The 20,548-nt window shown below is 39.7% G+C and overlaps 1 protein-coding gene across 2 annotated transcripts in view; it reads right to left on the bottom strand.

Moving 5' to 3' along the window:
- The window catches only part of FERMT1 (FERM domain containing kindlin 1), a 36,677-nt gene that overhangs the window by 4,064 nt on the left and 12,065 nt on the right, over positions 1-20,548 (bottom strand). For both annotated transcript variants that reach the window (XM_072736357.1, XM_026012295.2), the window contains exons 6-13: positions 19,891-19,993; positions 14,425-14,532; positions 13,860-13,991; positions 12,204-12,253; positions 4,550-4,674; positions 3,689-3,795; positions 2,272-2,493; positions 1,533-1,657 (exon numbers count right to left, since the gene is read on the bottom strand). In XM_072736357.1, coding sequence (XP_072592458.1) covers positions 1,533-1,657; positions 2,272-2,493; positions 3,689-3,795; positions 4,550-4,674; positions 12,204-12,253; positions 13,860-13,991; positions 14,425-14,532; positions 19,891-19,993 — 972 coding nt within the window. The remainder of the gene's footprint in view (positions 1-1,532; positions 1,658-2,271; positions 2,494-3,688; positions 3,796-4,549; positions 4,675-12,203; positions 12,254-13,859; positions 13,992-14,424; positions 14,533-19,890; positions 19,994-20,548) is intronic.

Genomic DNA, 20,548 nt, shown 5'->3' on the forward strand with positions numbered 1-20,548 from the left:
ACTGGATCCCGGATCCTGGGATCATGCACTGAACCTAAGGTGGACTTTCAACTACTGAGCCACCCAGGTGTCTCCATACACTACTTCTTAAAGATAATATGAACATTTCTAAATGATATCCAAAGAATGGACAGTGAGGGATTAACTTTCTACAGAAGGGCATTTTTATTGTGATATGAAGATAATATGAAGAATGGAGGGAATTAAGTCTGTCCCACAGACATCCTTTACCTGAAATTGACATCAGAGTAAAGCAAAGTAAGAGAGGGTCAGGTCAATTAGTTTAAAATCAACTGTAGGGGTTCCTGGGTGGCTCAGTTAGTTAAGTGTCTGCCTTGGGCTCAGGTCATGATCCCAGGGTCCTGGGATACAGCTACACATTGGCCTCCCTACTTGGCAGGGAGCCTGCTTCTCCTTCTCCCTCTGCATGCTGCTTCCCCTGCTTGTGGTCTCTCTCTCTGTGTCAGATAAATACATAAAATCTTAAAAGAAATAAAATCAACTGTGTATGCCAGCCACCCTTTTAGGCACAGGGAATATATACTAGTGACTTATTGGAGAGCAACTATCTAATTCATGGAGCTTATATTCTGGGGGGTGGTGGTGGTGGACAGGGTGATGAATAAGTGAAATATATATGGCAGATAAGATCATGAAGGAAAATCAAACATAGAAGGGAGCAGGGAATACTGCCAATGAGGTGGTGACAGTTTTAAAAAGGGAGTCAGGGAAGATTACATTTGAGGACATTAGAGATTACAAAAGAGAGGACATTTGATTAGAGATGTTTGTGAGGGAATGAGCCACATGGGAATCAGGGGAAAGAGCATTGTAGGCAGAGGGCACAACCAGTGCAAGGCTGTAGCTTTTTTTTTTTTTTTTTTTTTGTGGCATACTCAAGGACCTGCCAGGAAGCCAGTGTGCCTGGGCACAGTGAAGAAGGGTCAGAGAATGTGAAATCCCCAAGCTAAGGTCTTATAGGGCCATTGTAAGGATTTGGCTTATACACTGAGTGAATCAGAAGGCTTTCAGATTGTTCTGGGAAGACGCCCACTCTGGTTTGACTCAAATCTTAAAAGGATCACTCTAGCAGCCAAGTTGAAAATTTGGGGGAAGAAGGGGAGAAGCAGGGAGCCCAGATAAGTACTGAAGAGAAGGTGTGGAAGATTATTACGAGCAGCCAAAGTGTTTGGGCCATTTGTGAGAGATCAGTTTTTTTTTTTTTTTTTAAAGATTTTATTTATTTATTTAAGATAGTGAGAGACAGCACAAGCTGCAGGGAGAAGTAGACGGAGAGGGAGAAGAAGACTCCCTGCTGAGCAGGGAGCCGGATGTGGGGCTTGATCCCAGGACCTGTGATTGTGGCCTGAGTCAAAGGCAGATGCTTAACCGACTGAACCACCCAGGTGCCCCAGAGGACAGTATTCTAAAATTAAAAAGAGTTCTACATTCTAGACTGAGAATAAACTGGGGTCCAAGAAAGGCACTTAGAAACACACAAAGTGAGAGAGGCAAGTGAACATTGTAATCACCTGACAAGGTAGTAGGTGAGGCCAAATTCAGGTAGCGATTGCCACGCCTGGATGAACCTCAGTTTGGCTTCAACCAGTGGCATCTGGGCCACATTCTGGTGGGCTTCTAGAATCCGGGCTGCCAGCTAAGAAGAAGTGGTAGACACTGAACCATCCTTAGCATACACGTACTATACTATAATCATCCCTTTAACTCAGATCCCTAGTGAGAAAAATAAACGCAAGGCCCAACTGTAACTCTATGAAGACAATTCATTTCCATTCATTCATCCTCTGTTCCTCTCTGTCCTACTATAAAAGACATAAATCACTGGGGAGAAGAAGGAGCAACACCAGCCAACACCTAAACTTCTAAGGTTCATGGAGATAGAGAGTTCTAGGTCGTGTTTCTGGGATCTGTACAGGGTCTGTGGACAATGGTTCTACTTATACCAGTTCATCTGCATAACCCTAATTATACTTCCCTTGAATGGAAGTATAATTAAAATTTTTAATTTGTGGGGACTAAGTAATTGTAATGAAGCCTGGGAATACTGCCATGTTCAGTTAGCTCTAACAAAATGTAGTCTGCTCTAACAAAACGAATGATGATTTCTTAACATCGTCTAATACCGAGTCCAGAGTCAAAAATCCCCATCAGCCGATTTTGCATGATGGTGGCCTTGATCATTTTAATTCATTTTACTTCAGAAAATACAGAATTTACTGCAAACCATTGCTCCAACAAGATTAGCAGTACCTGCTTAGACTTCTGTTTTTTTGCACATCTAGGTGACACGAAACATTCAGGGTTCATGTCCATGCTTTCGAGATTGGAAGCCACCTGAGATGACACGTTTCGGTTTTTCATCCTCAGAAATGAAAGGATGTTGAGGACCTCTGGCTGATAGGAGCTGTCTGCCATGGTTTTGCCCTTCGATGCCAGAATGCAGGCAGCCATCCACTGGGCATACTGATTCTCCTGTAGCAAACATCAGGGGGCTGAGACACAAATTCAAATGCAAAGCCACCCGCTGTGAACAGAACAGGACGTGGGCTTTCATCTCTACAATATACAAAACTGTCACCTACCAAGCAAGGAAAGATGTGAAGCGGCACATGTTTTAAGTGGCTGTCAATCACCTAATTTAACACCCTGCAGAAGCTTTTGAGTCCTGTGTTGAGTTTCTCTACACTAAGGGGCTAGAGAATAGGAATGTCAGTTGTCATAAATTCCATGCTGGGAACTTGGCATTGAAAGATGAACTGAGGACACAGGAGTGCATGGCACACAGAAAGGTGAAAACCCAAACTACCTGACAGCCCTCCTTGATACATATTTCCATTTTCACATCATGTCTGATCTCTATTACAGAAGGAAAAGAGGCAAAAAATCATTAACTGATTTCTCGTATTTTGTCTACCCTGACCTATCCTTAGTAAAGATTCTAATTCCAAAGCAGGAATGAGGTCCACTGATGGGCTCTGAACCAGTCAGTGGTGGCCTCTATTGCTCCGTAATGTTTGTGTTCATTCTTTGCCTAGGGGAGCCAATAGAAGTAGTCCTAGAAGCAGAGGGGATGCATTTAAAGAGAGGAATTCTAAAGAGCAACAGCAGGTATGGTACACGGAATTACTGGCCTCAGTCTTCATCTTCCTGGTATTCACACTTTTTGCCATGTAATTTTACAATCTGTCTCATTGGAGCCAGAGTGTAATTTCCTACCTCTTGACTTTGAGCCCCACCATGGACTTCAGCCAAAAGAATGTGGGTGGAAATAACAGTGTACTTGCAAGCCCAAGCTTTAGGAGGTCTTCCATATTTGTAGTTCCTCCCTCGCATTTCTGCCATCACTATGAGCAGAGCATCCCCAGGCAGTCTGGCACCCAGAATAAGTGCAGTGAGCTAGTGAGCTTTACTTCCAGAAGGCCTAGTCAGACCTACAGCTAGAAGCAGGTCTGTCCAGGTGACACTAGGCTGGATCATCCAAGCCCCAGCCTACCCACCTGTGTTTCGGAGACAAATGTTTATTGATATATGTCATTTGATTTTGTGGTTGTTTGTTACAAAGAAATAACTGACTGACGAGTGCTCTGATTTGAGACAACATCTCAGCTGGTTTGTCCTTAGGCTCAATAAAGGGGAAAGGACTTAGCATTTTTGTGATTTTACTTACATGGTCACATCTCAGATACACTTCATTCATACCATCAGCAACCGGGATTAGTAACTTGATTCCAAATTTTCTCCCTGCTACATTGACATCTGGCACAACTTCACAGCCTGGATGATAAAAGGCAGGGACAAAACCAAGTTCTGAGAAATCTGTTATGTAAATCAGATGTGCATCTAAAAGAAACACTTTGAACATAAGCCCTTCAGATTTGGTTCTCCTCTGAAAAATTGAGAAGCAAGCAGACAACATTAATTAAAGGATAACTAAATAAGACTCATGAACAATTTGCATAGATAACAAAAAAAATATTTTCTGTTGTGGTTTTCTTAAATATGTCATCAATTGAATTCATTTCTCAGATCAATTTGGCTATGCTAACTCATAGTAACATGGAGTGATGAATATGAACTTTTAAATAAACCAAAGGAGAGGGAATTCTCTTACTGTCACAATGATAAGGGAATTGAGTGCACTGGTTAGCTAAGTATTTCAGTTGATGGTGTTACCAGTACACTCATAGCCACTTTCAGAAATTAGAATGGAAACTAAAGTGACATTGAATTAAACATAACCATTATGGAATTTAGACCAGACCCTACAATGCCTCAGGTACTACATGGATGACACCAATTACCACCACTTTGTAGACTTGGACATACTGGGGAAGAAGGGACAGCAGAAGGCAAATAATCACAGTTATTGCACCACATTTCAGGTCCATGCTCCATGGGGAAAAGGATCTGCAGGCAGGCTGCCATGTGAAACCCAATGAAATAGAGAGGTTCCTCTGGAAGTAAGCCCTGCTTCATTGGGTCTTGGTTGGGTCATGACAAGCCATACCCATACACAGGACTCTCTTACCTCTAAGATTTAGTTTTTCTATTGGTTCTCCTTGCTCAAGTTCCTTATTTTTAAAGTAGGCTATAGATGTGTCTTTAAAGATGAACCAATATTGTTTGAAAGCCTTTAGCATTAGCTTCTTGGGCCTGCAAATTAAAGTACAGTAAGCATTTTAACATCCAGAAGGCATCCAGAAATGTAGGGACACACTGCAAATTTCAAGGGGATCAAGATGCTCTAGAAAGCTATTCAAACAACATACTCTTTATTTTTGAAAGTAATTTTCAAATTGTGAACTCATTTCTAAAAACTAAAAGTGAGGTTTTTAATAGGAGATGTAGAAGTTAATGCAGAATAAATCACTTTGAATAAATCACTTTGGCTTTGCTACTGCCTAATATGTGACCTTGGGGAAGACACGTCATCTGCTTGGGCCATGTGTATTGCCTCTGTGTGATGGGGATAGTATCAGCCTCCAACTCATAGGGTTTCTGTGAGGATGAGAAGAGGTAATCTCTGAAAGTGCTTATCACAGGATCTGGCATAACTGAAGTGCTCAATAAATTATTATTATTATGATTATGATTATTGAAACATCCATGAATCTGAGGATCTCTGTAATTTCAGTATTCTTTTTGGATCTGAAAAAGCTGTCCATATGGACAGCACAGCTTTCAAAGTACCAGGCATAAAAACTAGATCTAAAAGTAAGCAACCTTTTCTATAGTTTCCTCTTGATCCTTAAGAGAAATAATCAGAGAATTCCCAGTGAATCATGGAAATCACAAAAACCAACAGCTAATAATCTATGTAGATTCTACTGTTACTAAAAAGTGTTTTGGGGGAAGATCTCCAAAAGTGATATCTGTGGGGCCAGAACACTTTGTACTCTGGGTTGGTGGTGCCAATGACAAGTGTTGGGTCATTCGAAATAGAAAACATGAGAGAGCTGGGGAGTAGGAAAGGGAATACAGCTGGGCAGAGAAAAGATAATATACGCTGTCCATGGTTCCATGGAGCAGTCCTGGCTGTGGGGATGAATCAAGGTATCTTACGCTAGAGCAGTGGATTTCTGCATTTGAGAATGAGAGAGAGGAAGCCTAGTTTTAACTCCACTCATACATAATTTGGGGCAAGTTTTTTAACATGTCAGTCCTAGACTTTCCTTAGCTAAAAATGCATTGTCCTTACCACATGTATAAGGGAGAAGATGTTCATTTAAAAACCAGTGTGTTACATAAAAAGTATAGAATAAAATTGTAAAACATCATATGCAGTTAACATTACCAGGATTTAGAAAACCCCTGCATTTAAATAATATTTGTCATGTTGAAAGTTGTAGTTATGATCATTCTAAGGAACATATATAGAAGGTTATTTGTCTAAGAATCAGATTCAGATTCTCCAAAATTAATAGTATCTTTTTTTTTTTTTTAGTATTTTCAAAATAAAATCTAAACACAAGCCTAGAATCAAAAGATAGTAAGATCTCGGTTTAGTCCTAGGTATTTAAATATTTCTATCCAGAATTAAGAATGAAACTCTCCATCTCCATTTCAACTAGACTTCAAGAATATTGAAAGATTCCCCCTGCTATCGTCTCCCAGTTTAGTTCATCTTTCAGGCTGCTTCCATTCATTCCCAAAGCTAATGATGATTGCTCCTATTCCATGTTGCAGAGGCTGGGGCAGGACAGGGTTGGGGAAGAAGTGGAGAAGGTGGCTGGATGGAGCATGATATATCCAGAATGAGGCAGTCATTTGAATCCTAATGGAGCCCATAAGGTCAAGAGGGAAATGCACACATTAATTAAAAAAAAAAAAAAAAACACCAAGTCACATGACAAGGATGTGTAGCATGGTGTTACAGAGGATATAGCATTTAAACAGAGAATGAAGGATGGATAAGAATTTGACTGCAGGAAAAGGGAAGAGAAATTTCAGAAGGTGGTAACTGAATATATAAAATGTAAGGTAAGTCAGAGCTGGGCACTTTGTGAATAAGAATTGGGTCAAACACTTCTTGAACACCTATCTCATACTGGGCACTGTGCTGAGCAATGGAAATGGGGGGGGGGTGCTTTTCTGTGACTGATGATGGGGATCAGGGATGATGGAGACAGGAATGGCACAATAAGGGGAGGGCCAGGGTGGGAATCTGAATGTTCTGCTAAGGCGTCAGACCTTATTTTCTAGAATGAAGGTTCTCAAACTCTGGTGGTTCATCAGAGCTTGTTAGACATACCCAAGCATGGCCCTAGTCCCAGAGACTCATAATTAGCAGGTCCAGGTTATAGCCTAGGGTCCTGCATTTTAAGTAAGGTTTCCTAAGGTGATTCCCGAGGCCAGTAATCTCCAAAATAAAACTGGGTACACCTCATCTTTAAAATATTTTGAATATTTTCATATATAATGTTACTCATATGTATTATGTGACAATAATACCCATCCCCTAACATATTTATAATTATTTCTGTGTAACATTTGCAATATATATATAAAACCTATATAAATATAGAAATTAAAAATGAATATGAAAAGTTCAATTTGTTTCAAAAAGGGAGGTTGTTACTCAGTGACATAAACCCCAGATGAGGAAGTATGCTGTTGGCTATGCTCATGAAATCACAATGTCCATTGTATGATGCCATCTACCTAGTTCTGGGGTTTTTTGTTAGAACAAAGCTACTGAGTTCCATTTTCCCCAGTGTCAATCACTCACTTATGCAAATCAATCAGAATAGGTTGCATTTTTATATTTTTAATAAGTGGGTTTCAAATACAGGATTGCTTCATTTAGATGATGTTTAACACAGAAAAACCGTTTCCAAGTTTCAAAGGTATGCTGACGACCTTGTTTTATTTTATTATTTTTTAAACTTTGAAGATCTAATTGGCTTTATTAAGTGATTCATAAATTGGGCAGTATCCCATCTGGCAAGTAGAGGGGAGCTCTGAGGAGTGAGTGGTACAAATTGGAAGGTTGTCATAGGAAGGAAGGTGGGGTGAGAAAGTTATTTGCAAAAGAAAGGACAGGTTCAGGCAAGGTCACCTTCCTTGTGGGGAAGGGCAGGAGGTCTTATTAGGGGATTACCTCATCTTTTGGGAGATGGAGGGCCCATGAGACAAATGACCTCATTGGTGCTGATCAGAAAATTTCCTTCTGACTGGTTAAGACTAATTTCCGGGGGAAGCTGAAATTGCAATTAGTTAGGTGTTAAGCCCCAGCTTGGTGACTTGGTCTAAGTGATGCCTTTGGGGCCTATGGTTTTCAACAATTCCACTTCCCCCACCTTTTGAGCAGATTCACAGCTTAAAGGACAGATGTAATCAAAATTTAAGGCAAGAGAATATTGTTTTAGTAGGCAGTATCATTATTGGCAACACTGTGACAATGGAAACATTTCCAAATAAGTGCTTTTAAAATGCTCTCTTCACACCATTAATCTCTTTCAAATACCAATTAGATTCTCACTCATTTCACAATTTCTTAAAGGAGAGGTTAAGTGTATTTATTCTTTTGAAAGCACCCAGAGGCTTACCACTGACGGCCACTTGCCAGCACAGACAGGTCATAAATTTGGAACACATTCTTTTGAAAAAACAAGAAGTGCATATTCCAGGTATTTTTCCATGTGATAACCAGGGTGTCTTAGGGAGATCAAAGATTTTCATGGTCACTCTCTTTTTCTGAAGTATCATGAAGATTCCACTGTATTTTAGGTGTCTTGTATTTATAACATGAATCTCAGTGATAATCTCCCATACAGCACATCGTGTAAATTGGCCTGGGACTTCTTTGCTACAGTAACTTGCCTCCTTGCCTATACTAACTTACCTGTGAATGAAGCAATGAATGAATTTTATGTGTGGCTTCTCTCCCTATAATCCTCTAATGGAGCCGTTTTATTTACTCCAAAGTAATCTCTCCAACAGTGGTCACACCTTACAGTTTGGACATAAATCATTCTTTTCATGAAGTATGTAATTTGGTAGTAGGATTGTATCTTGTCTGGTTTATATTTATGGGTTTGCATAATGTAGAATCTTGAAAGGCTGGTTGGGCAGAAAGTTCTAGATTGACTGTGATTTTCTCTTCATACTTTCAAGAGATTTCCTAGCCAACAAGAACTCTGCTCCCACTTAACTGCTTTTCCTTGCTAGGAAATCTGTCTTTTCTTTCTGATCTAAAGACTTTCTCTGATCAATGGTCGGCCTTAGTAAGATGTTCATTTATGGTAGTTTATTTTGCTTGGGATTTACATTTCCTGAGTTTAAGGATTTTTGTCTTCAACAATTATGGAATATTCTTAAGTTTTCTTTTTTGAATACTTGCCTGTCTTCCATGTTTCTCTCTAGAATTCCTAGTAGATGTACATTGAAACTTTTCATCCTACCTATAGCATTTTCCATTTCTACCTTTTTGTGTTCTTTATTCAACTGAGTTTGTATTTTTATTACTTATTTTAATTTGTTTTAAGAGAGAGTGCATACTTGTGTGAGTGAGGGGAGGGGTAGAAGGAGAGGGAGAGAGAATCTTAAGCAGGCTCCATGCTCAATGTTGAGCCTGAGGTGGGGCTTGCTCTCACAAACCTGAGATTATGACCTGAGCTGAAACCAGGAGTTGGATGCTTAACCCACTGAGGCACTCAGGTGCCCCTTAACTGTGTTTTTCAACTTGACAATCAGTGCACTTATTTAATTTTAAATTTCTACAACTAAGTTTTTAATTTCCAGAGTTTCTATTTGGTTCCTTTTTAATATTGCCTCTTCTCTTTCATGATGATTTTTATCTTTTAATTTCCTTAAGGATTCTTTTTTAAAAAATATTTATTTAAATTCAATTTGCCAACATACAGTCTAACACCAGTGCTCATATTAGTGCCCATCACCCTCCTTAAGGATTCTAAACACTGGGTAGCCCTGGTGGCTTAGCGGTTTAGCGCCGCCTTTGGCCCAGGGCATGATCCTGGAGACCTGGGATCAAGTCCCGTGTTGGGCTCCCTGCATGGAGCCTGTTTCTCTCTCTGCCTGTGTCTCTGTGCCTCTCTCTCTCTCTCTCATGAATAAATAAATAAAATCTTAAAAAAAAAAAAAGGATTCTAAACACTCATTTTATGGCTTTTTCAGATTGTTCTATTACCTAGAATTACTGAAACTACTAATCTTCTTGTTTGTTGGGTCTTCTGTCTTTCTTTTATGGTGGTTCATGAACTCCCATGGTTGGTAGTTTTTACTGTGAGCTCATTTTTTAGGGGGTTATTGTTTTCTCTAGAAGACCCACAGATGCTAGATTGTGAGTACTTCCCTCCAAGTATTTTTGTAATTACATTTCGTAGTGCTTCACAGGTTTTGTGGTCCTGGGCCAGTTTCTATTTTATTTTTTTCAGAATTCACTTATCATACAAGACATTTAAATTTAGATCTACATTCACATGTGGCACAGGACTTGGCTCCAATTTCTCCAGAGAGACTTTTCATTTCCCCACATAGAATCCCATGCAAGGATGAATTTCCTTACAGCTTCCTGTGGCAGATGGACAGTTTTTCTACTCCCTGTTAAACAGAGAAGGCGTCCCTTGCAAGTTCCTGCCTTGAGGCATGGGCCTCAGTCCTGTGTCACAACCTTACAATAGGCCTGAAGCCTCATCTTCTAGCTCTCCCAGGGATTAAAATCCCAGTCCCAAACCATGAGAATCTACATTGTGGCCCAAATCCTTCTGTGGGTTGGAGGCTTCATTTGTAGATTTAGATTCCCTCTGTATTTCCTGCAAGCTGGACTTTCCCAGTCTCACTTTAACACTGATCTCTATTTTTACTTTATCTAGCTCTCAGACATATTTATAGCAAGACCGAAGTTTGCCTTAGATCAGATGCATTTAGATCAGATGCTGGAAACCAAAGTCCATCATTTATATTGTGAGTTCAATAGATTTTGTTTAGAAAAAAAGAGCTTCACTGTTAAAAACAGAAAAATCCATTAAAAACCACAGGACTAGCTCAATGCTTTTCTACTGGTAAGAAAAGGAAGCCCAAGGAAATGGAAATGAAGAGTTTTTAAGGGTCACAAATGCTGAGGAGAAGGAGTAGAGCTCTAGTCTCCTTTCTCCTTCCCCCCTTCCTGTCTCCTTTCTTCTTTAATTCTTCCCTCCTTCTCTTCCTCCTTCATTTCTTTCTTCCATGAACTATATTATCTATTAAAGTCAACATCTTCAGACCTTTGGCAGATATAGCGACCACTGTGAAACATGAGGACAATTCTGTGGTTTTCAGCAAAGCAATCGCACCAGAGCGAAGGGGATGTAGGGCTTAACCCCAGAATGTCATCTCCTTCACTGAAAACATCTATATAAAGGGAGCTGTCATTATTTGGTTTGTGAAGGGCCAGATTTCCTCTAGGCAGAGAATATGGCAACTTACTCTCTTCATCGAATGATTACTAGGGCACCTGAGTGGCTTAGTGGTTGAGTGTCTGCCTTTGGCTCAGGGTATGATCCTGGGGCATGGGGATTGAGTCCCACATCGGGCTCCCCACGGGGAGCCTGATTCTCCCCCTGCCTGTGTCTCTGCTTCTCTCTCTGTGTCTCTCATGAATAATAAATAAAATGTTTTAAAAAAGACTGATTACTAAAAAATTCTAAGGACGTATTCGTGCATTCAAATTATTACCTTTTTTTCTGTAGCTCTGATGATAACAATATGTATGGTTGCAACCATTTATGCCACAAAAGCTAAATTAAGGATCCTATTGTATGAGACCACATTAAAAAAAAAAAATAGCAACCTGTAGTAACCCAGGGACAAAAATTGTTACCTTTAGATGCTTGTTTCTCATTTATACTTTATTTACTGTTCACTCTTTCTAAGTCTTTCTTTGCGTCATGTATTATCAACAACTTGTGTTTCTTTTCAAGCCAACTGGCCTACTGAAGTGTCTGTTTGTTAAGAAAAGTCAACGAACCATAAAGTGACCTGAGTAACTGATAGAACTTCAAAGGAGTCTTATTCTTTTCATCTTAACACACCCTGGCACCATCACAAATGTGGCAGTCTTTTCTTTCCAAGAAATAAAAAACTCTTCAGCCCTTTTAGTAGTTTCAGATTGATCTGATGTGGCTGGGGTATTTATCAGAAACATTTTAACAGGCAAAGGTAGATAAACCGAGTTGACTACTCTGTATAAGCCCAGGACCAAAGTTCTAGAGACAACTGATTTTTAAACCATGGAAGAACCTTCACATGGTGTCAAATCTTAAGCCTCACGGATGACTAGTCTAGTCTAGCATATATGTTCACTAACTGCTGACACCAGTCATGTTTACACCACTGTTAATGAGCACCACTGTTTACTATGAACCAGGTACCATGCTCAGTGCTTCATATATGTTATTTTATTCAATCCCCCCAATAAACCAAAGAGCAGGTATATCCCCCATTTTATAGTTCAAGAAACTGAGGCTCAGGCACATGACAATGCCCAAGGTAACTTAGCTAGTTAGCGTGTGTTGTCAAGCTAGGATTCAGCCCATTGTCTGTCTGATGCCAAAGACATCATGCTTGTTTACCTTACCTTTGAACCAGGAAGCTGTCTAGTGCAGGTTCAATTTAAATTCCTGGACTCTCTACCTGCAAGGCTTTGTTAAGAATAATTCCCTTCCCCTTTAAGGGTGACTTACCTAAATAACTTGAGATTATCTGCAAGTTTAGGGATATCAGTAATGTCCTCCTAAGGAGAAATAGATAACATTTCATAAGCAGTTAATTAGGTGGTGTTGAGACTCTATACCTGCACTGTCCAATACTGCAGCCAGTCGCCACATGGAGTTATTAAAATCTGAATTAATTAAAATGAAATTAAATGAAAAACTCAGTTCCTCAGTTACACTAGCCAGATTTCCAGTAGTTGCCCCAGCAGGTGGTGAGTGGGCAGGAGTGAGATGGGGCACACACAGGGCTTTCTGGGGGACTTGCAGAGTTCTCATTCTTGATTCGGGTGGTGATTTGGGTGATAATACACATTTGTTAACCTGTACATTTTTGTTTTATTTTTTTTCCTGCTTTTCTGTATGTGTCATGTGTCATACCAATGAAAAAAGAGATGAAAAAAAGTGACCAGGGCACTACCATTCAAGTTAAAAAGTTGAGTTAGAAAAACTACTTTTATGTACAAAGTATTTTACGAATTTTGCCTCAGAGCCAGTAAATCTAGCTACATCTAGTTCACTGATTAACTTCTCAAAAGGAACTTGGCTCAAAGTTCATTCTGCAGTGTAGGTTGGTGCCTACTTTCTAAATGAAAAGCCTATTGTTTAGCATCACATGAAGATTTTGAAGGAGGGAGGAGAGAATTTTTTCATTTATTCTGAGAATATGTATATTCTCAGAGTATATAAATAGTATATCTAGTTAGTGGAGGAAGTCAACAAAAGAAACTTCAATTTCATGAGGCCTGTGTCTCCTATAAATGTGAGACAGGCTCTGAATTGCTATAGAATCTTGGCATTTAGTTTGTATGAAGTATTTGCTTTTGCATGACACCGACTTCCCATTTTAAGGAAATGAATCATAAGGAAGCAGGCATTAAATACATAGAATATAGTGATTCATTTTTTTTCTCTTATTTATATCTAATTATAATAGATCCACCTATCTAATTCAATGTGGATTAAACTAACAGTGACTCCCACGAATCCCAAACAAAAGTATGGCACTCAACAGATGACTCAAACAAGAGAGGCATTCCGACTATAAAGCCACCCTTTGGCCACATTTCATGGATAAGGAGATGATAAAATAGTTGTATTATTTCTGTATAACTGGAAAGTTTTTGTCTATTTCCTGAAGTCAAAAAGGTGTCCCAGAATAAAGGCCCCCACTGTGTCAACCTTGCCCAGTTGTGGGGCATGACTAGGTCAATAGAGAATAGGCTTTACATCTGTGAAGCATCTTCTCCAGTTCTCATAGCCAGCCATACAATAGACTGGGTAGTTCTCTTTGATCTGAGTGAAGGGACAACTTCCAGAATCCCTATGAGTGAAAAAAAAAAGCCTTTGGTGGTGGTAGTCTTTCCCTCATATGCCACAGCTTATCCCTAAGAAATACATACAAAGGTACTGTCATTAATAGCACTGAACATATCTCACAATCCCTTCCAGAACTGACCTGAGAAAAGCCAGTCAGTTTTTGTTAGCTTTAAGCTTGTGACAAGTATGTTTTCTTTTTTCAAAATCAGGTCAAATATTCTCTTATTTATGATAAAAAAGAGCTCATTTACATTTGTCAGAGTCCATCAGAACACAGCCACAGTTCTGAGTTACCAGAGAAGTTCATACCAAAGTGTTGTCCGTTCTTCCACCTTCTAGGGTCACTTCCAAATTAGAGAGCGCTGCTTCTACTTCATCCACCTCAGACTCATTTGTAAAATCCTGTGTTTCAGCTGACAAGGACAGTTTGCTAATGTGATACTACAATGTAAACAGAGGTTGTGGAAATGTTATAAACACAAACGCATCCATTAGCCCTTTCCTCTTTTTGCAGACAACTCCCCTGTAGTTCCAAACACCTCCTGGAAAGAGATTTCCCTCCTATGAAGGGGAAATGACATTTTAATCTGAATTATTTTGAGATCTATGGTTAGCCAATGTTCCAACTTGATTCTTCTCCATCACTGGTTGAACTGGTAGGGGGGATGACATAAGAATCACAAGAAGGGCCTTATATAAGGCCCTTATATAAGAAGGGCACCTGTGTAGGTTATGAAGAATATTTTAAATTTAAATTGGCTTCCTTCACAGTTCTTTCCTTGAAGAAAACAAAAACAGTATGAAGAAAATGAAACTTTCAGAAAACAAATTTGCTTTGTTTTCTTCCAGAGAAAGGGTACTGAAATTTCTATACCTGCAGTGCTGCAAAGATCAACATTTCTTCTTCTGTACAGTCAATTTCTTCTAAGAGAATGGCCCACCTGGCTTGTTCATAGAGTTGGTTTATTCGGACAGCGTCGTACTAAAGAAAGAAACAGGTAGATAGATGTGTGTTGGCTGGGGGCGGGGCATGTATTTATATTTCTCAGTACAAAAACTCTGCAATAACTGAAGCCATTCCTTGTTAATCAGATGCAAGAAACTTTGCTCAGGTAAGTGAAAGAAACACCTATCTTTCCACTGCCCCAGCTCATTTTGCTTCTGAACTTGGAACTTCTGTTGTCAAAATATTTTCCAGAGCCTCTTCAAGAGGCCAGATTCCATTGTTTCTTCCTCTCTTTTATCACACTTCCATTGGTAGGAAAAAACCATTGTCCCCACCTATCTACAGGACTCTCTTCAGTTCAGTTTCGTGAAACTGTAACTCTGTACCCATTAAACCATAACTCCTATTTTTTTCCTCCCATGGGTACACAATTTACTATATCCTTAGGAAAAAAAGAAAATGACTGTGAGGGAAATATGGAGGAGGAATAGAAAAATAGATTGTCTAAACAGATTTATCACGGGTTGGTTAGCATTAGTTTATTTTTCCTTTTGCACTAACCTTATACACACTAGAAAAAAGGTGAGATAAGGGGTATAAAGATCCACAGCAAGCCCAAACCAGCAAATAGCACTGCTACAAGGTGCAGGGGGAAACGGAACCTTCCATGGAGGCATGTTCCCTCCAGCAGTGCTCAGGACACGGTCAAGGCAAGACAAATGCAAACTGAAATGTGTGGCAGGCTGGGAGCTGTAAGGCTAAGGACCTTAAGAAAGTCTGTCTTTGCTTTGGGAACTTTGCCAGGTGGCATGGCACCCCTCAGGAGCTAGCCCCACTAGCCTCTCCAGACAAACCCAAGCAGAACACACGTGAGAATATTCACAACAGCATTGTTCATGACAACTCCAAACTGCAAACATTCCGGTGTCCCTTGACTGGTGACCGGATAAATGGGGCTCATGCACAAGAGGATGTGGTGCAGCAGTAGAAGGAGCGTGCTCCTGGGGCACGTGAGAGCACAGGGGGGCCTCAGATACCTGCCCAGTGAAAGATCCAGATGTGCAAGCTTACACACTGTATGATTTCACCTATGTGAAACTTCCAGAAAAGGTAGGGCTGGAGACAGAAAGCAGAGACCAGTGGTGGGCTAAGGCTGGGGGCAAGGATTGACCACGGATGGGGTACGAGGAAACTTTTGGGGTGATGCAAGTGTTTCACAGCTGGACTGTTGCACAACCATATGAATGTACTACAACCATTACATTAGAATTTTATAGCATGTAAATGACATGGCAATCAAGATGCAACAACTAAAAAAATTTACACCATACACACCAAAACCCACAACGCCTGCCCCCCACAAAAGACCTCTGCTTCACAAACAGTTGAAAGACAACACCTAGGGGTGCCTGGGTGGCTCAATCAGTTAAGTGTCTGCCTTCGGCTCAGGTCGCAATCCTAGGGTCCTGGGATCAAGTCCTGCATCAGGCTCCCTGCTTAGTGGGGAGCCTGCTTCTCCCTCTGCTCCTCACCCTGCTCATGCTCTCTTTCTCTAAAATAAATAAATAAACTCTTAGGACAAAATCTAAATAGTGTGTGTAAAATCTGAATCTGCCAGTAAAATCTGAATTGGCCTGTAATGTCTGTCTGTCTGTCCACCAGTGAGTCTATAATCCTCATTCTGTAGGAGTTTTAGTGAGAGTAAGTTAAATCACTCGATATGGCTTTTCTCTCAAAGGTACTCATTGAAGATCTACAAAAAGTAATCGCTTCCACACCTGAACAAACCTAACTCCCCTACCACCCCCCCAAAGCCAAATAAAACAATTCCTTGAGAGAATACTGGTTAAACAAAAGTTACTTACATTTACAAACTGACACTGGGAGAACAGGATCTAGTACAAGGTGTTATAAAGGACAGGATAAACCCGGGCTCCCACGGAGGAACACTGGCTTTCTCTGGGGCAGCCAGCGGAGCTCTGCAATTTCTTCTTTGGGGCCTTCTTCATGTTCCCCCTGAGACTCTAGAACATCACGAGGTCCTAGGTTTTCAGGGGTCACTTATTAACAGGCATTCTGATAGGTTTTTTTTCTTTCTGAAAACTCTCTCAGTGGTTTCCCCAACTTAGAAACAAATTTTTCCCTTGGTGGGGATTGGCTCCTCTTCCCCTTCCTTAGCCCTAGATTTCTTTTGTCATCTGGTTTACTGAAAATAGAAATCCCAGACTGGAAGCACATGGTTTTTGCCTCCTCTACTGCCTGAATCCCTGTTTCTCCTCATCCAGCCAATTCAGTAAACCCCTCTCTCCTTCCACCAACCACCAATACGAACAAATAACAAGACCTGCTTCCTATAACTCTCTCAGTAAAGAGTTATTTAGATCTAATCACGGAGGATTCCCTATTAGCTGGGAGGAAGCTAATTCAGTATTATATATAAATATATATATATGAAGTATATATAAATACATATAAATATAAATATATATGTAAATATATACAAATCCAGTATTCTCTAGGACTCTTATTAAAATCAATGTGCCTGGGGCACCTTGTGGCTCAGTGGTTGAACATTTTTTTTTTTTACTCTTATAATTTTTTTAATTAAGTAGTCCCCCCAAATACAGGAGGTAAGTGTTAGTATCCCCTTTTTACAGTTTTGTAAAGGTGTGTTAGGCAAATTCAGAGAGGTTAAGGAGCTATGGATGATCTCTTAGGGAATAAGAGATGGGTTTGAAATTAAAGTGACATTGGATCAAACCCAAGACTTTGCTCTTTGGCTTCGGTTGTGATCCCAATGTCCCTGGAATTGAGTCCCTCTGCCTGTGTCTCTGCCTCTCTGTGTCTCTCGTGAATACATTTAAAAAAAAAATCTTAAAACAAACAAACAAACTGATGTACCTTTTCTCTATTGAACTTTTAAAAAATACTATGAATTATTGGAGTTATAAAATTTTTTATTCACATATTTAAATAACAGATAATAGATACTGAAGGAATTAATTTTGAATGAATTCTAAAGAGACAAAAGAACGTATAATAAAAAGTCTCCTTCTCTTCCTTGTTCCTTACAAATGCTGGTTTCTCTATGGACTGTTTTGTACCTTGTTCTTTTTCATTTGATAAAACACCTTGAATTTGTTCTACATCAAAAGAAAGTTGATTCATTCTTCTTAGCAACAACACTATATATATATCATAATGTATATAATCACTTCCCTATTGATGGATGTTTAGGGAGTTTCCAATTTTCTTCTTCAAATAATGTAGCAATAACTGTTCCTGGGTACAGACATATTGATCCACATATTTGAATGTAACTGTGGTATAAGTACCAAGGATTTGCTATGTCAAAGCTATGTAGAATTGTAATTCTGATAGATATTGCCAAATTACCTCCCATAAGGATCAGATTAATTTGCACTGTGATCAATAAGCAGGGTATGAGAGCCATTTTCTCCACACTCTTGTTAAGACAGTGTGTGAAGCTTTTTGATCTTTACCAATACAAGGCTAAAAGCCATCCTAGTTCCTTTTCTCTTAACTATGTGTTCATATTCTTTGCTCATTAGGCTACTGGGTGTTGGTCTTATTATTGATTTCTGGGAGCTCTTTATTAGGAATATTAGCCTTTTGTTTATAGTATGTGTTGCAAAGACTTTTTCACTTTGTATATAGTTTTTGGGTGTGGATAATATTTTGATTTATGAAAAAGTACCAATCTTTTATGGATTCTGGGTTTTGTATTTTTAAGATATATTATTTTTGAAATTTTGTATATTCTAGTATTTTGTATATCTGAGATTTTAATCAGTAGCTGTAACCCTGGTGCTACAGCCTCCCTGCATCTCTCTTTCGAAAGCTGGAGAAGCTCCCTGATTCTACTATCCACTTCGGTTCCCATTTGTAGGATGTCTTGTCTGTTTTACAATGGCATTATGGGTGCTATCTTTGCTCTTCTTGATTTGATTGTAGATTCTATGAAAACATGAACTGCATCTTAAGTTTCTGTATTCCTCTATCTACTCAGCACCTAGTAGAAAGTTGGAACTAAACTTGGTTATATTTATAGCATTCCATACTCTAGAAAAGAGGGGAAGGGAACTCTAAAGTGGTTGGGGATCACTGTTCCTATGCCCCAAAGCCATATCCCCAAAGCCTGAGTCTTCCTGTTACTTTTGGGTTGACAGCTTCTATTTGGCTATTAGATTCAAAAAGGTTTTGTTTGTGAGCCATGTGGAGAGAACTCCTTACCAATTGAGAAAACATGATCATTCATAGCACCCTTGAAAAAAATTAAAACAAAAACCCCCTCCTTTTTAAGAGAAGCTGTAGTTTCTCCTGAAGGTTTTATAGAGGAGCCAAAATTTGCTCTTTTGCCATGATTTGGTGAAAGTTACATGCTCTAGTCACAAGCCAGGTCCATGGGTATTAAGGTAGATCTAAACCAAAGACTGGAAAGGAACTGCACAGAAGTGACAAGGAACAGGGCTTATTTTGAAGAAGAAGCCAGTTGAGGAAGCAGTGCAACTTGAGATGTACCTTTGAAGACCAGATTTAAAAATCAGGGTCAAGGAGAAGACAGTGCCATGAGAGGCAGAATCACTGTTGTGGATGAGAAAGGAGTCTACACAGAAGAGGTGGCCTGAGGCAGGCTCCTCAAACAAGTGCCTGGCAATGAATGGAAAAGAGCAACAAGCATATGGAACTGGGATAAAATCACCCTGTGCACTCGGAGAGCCTATGGCTCAGTTTATATTCTCTGTATTTGGCCAGCTGAGTGCTGACTCACAACTCCACAAACTGGCCAAACAGGGGCAAGGAAGGGGCAGAAATTCAGAGGATTTATTTCACCACTCAGTTGTCCCAGTACACTTCAGGTGGCAGATGTGTACTTAATGAGAATTGATAATCAGCTGGGGTCCATCCTTTTTCATTTATTATTTATTTATTTATTTATTTATTTATTCATTCATTCATTCATTCATTCAGATGGTGCCTCTTTCTCATCTCCAAATCAGCCCTGTGATGGGGAGTGTGGTACGCACCATCATGGGGTCCTGGCTTATTCACAGAAACCTGCTCTTAACCCTGGCTCTGATGCTCCTTCCTCCCTAAGCATTAAGGACTCCAGCTCTCTGAGCCACTCTCCTCTTTTTCCTTCGTTCACGTGGATGGATGGGGTGGCACAAACCATGCTGGGCAGCTGACCATGCTTGTTAGAAACTAAAAGATGAAAATCTAAAGACAGTTTACATTCATTGGTCTAACCTTGCAGAGTTACACAAAAGATTACACAGATTAACCCTAATTCTGATAACTAAATGACTCAATTTTACACTTCCAGGCCTTGACATTGAAAAAAGGAGAGAGAGAAGAGAGCAAGGATCTTACTTTGGGATTCAAGTCAAAGAAAGTGTAGTATTTAAATCGTAACAGCAGCTGCTCATCCTCCTGGATGCCTTGTTCCATAAGTGAACGTGAAGAATCCAGCCAACTAGAAAACAATAGGATGACTTTTAAAAGTCAATCGATTTTTTTTAAGTCAATCGATTTTACACACGTTATAGTATTACCTAATATGTTTATATACATACTTATATACATATATACATTTATACACACACATATGTAAATATAAGTGTGTGTATATTTCTTTGAACAAAGCCCGAGTAATATACCCAAAAACCTTACAAGGGGGAGGACTTGATAATAGCTTATATTTGCATTTTATATTATAATTTTTATAACGTTCCAAGTGCTTTTTCTATATATATTTTGTTTACATTGATTCTTTACAGGACAAGCAGGGGCCAGCTTGAGCAGGATGAAAGGAGGAGAGGCCTGGAGCAGAGCAAAGGTAGTGACAGAAGAGTGTGTGTACACCAAGGGGGGATGGGGTATGTGAGCACACAGGACTGGGACATCTGCTGGGCCAGCTCTCACAGGGAGTGGAATGCTATGAACAAATGACTTTATTTGGTGAACGAGGCAGGGGAGGGGAGTGAAAGAAATGGTGGTTTGAGAAGTGGTCTGGGTATATTTTCTAAGA

This window comes from Vulpes vulpes, chromosome 14 (genome assembly GCF_048418805.1).
Source record: "Vulpes vulpes isolate BD-2025 chromosome 14, VulVul3, whole genome shotgun sequence".
Classification (NCBI taxonomy): domain Eukaryota; kingdom Metazoa; phylum Chordata; class Mammalia; order Carnivora; family Canidae; genus Vulpes; species Vulpes vulpes.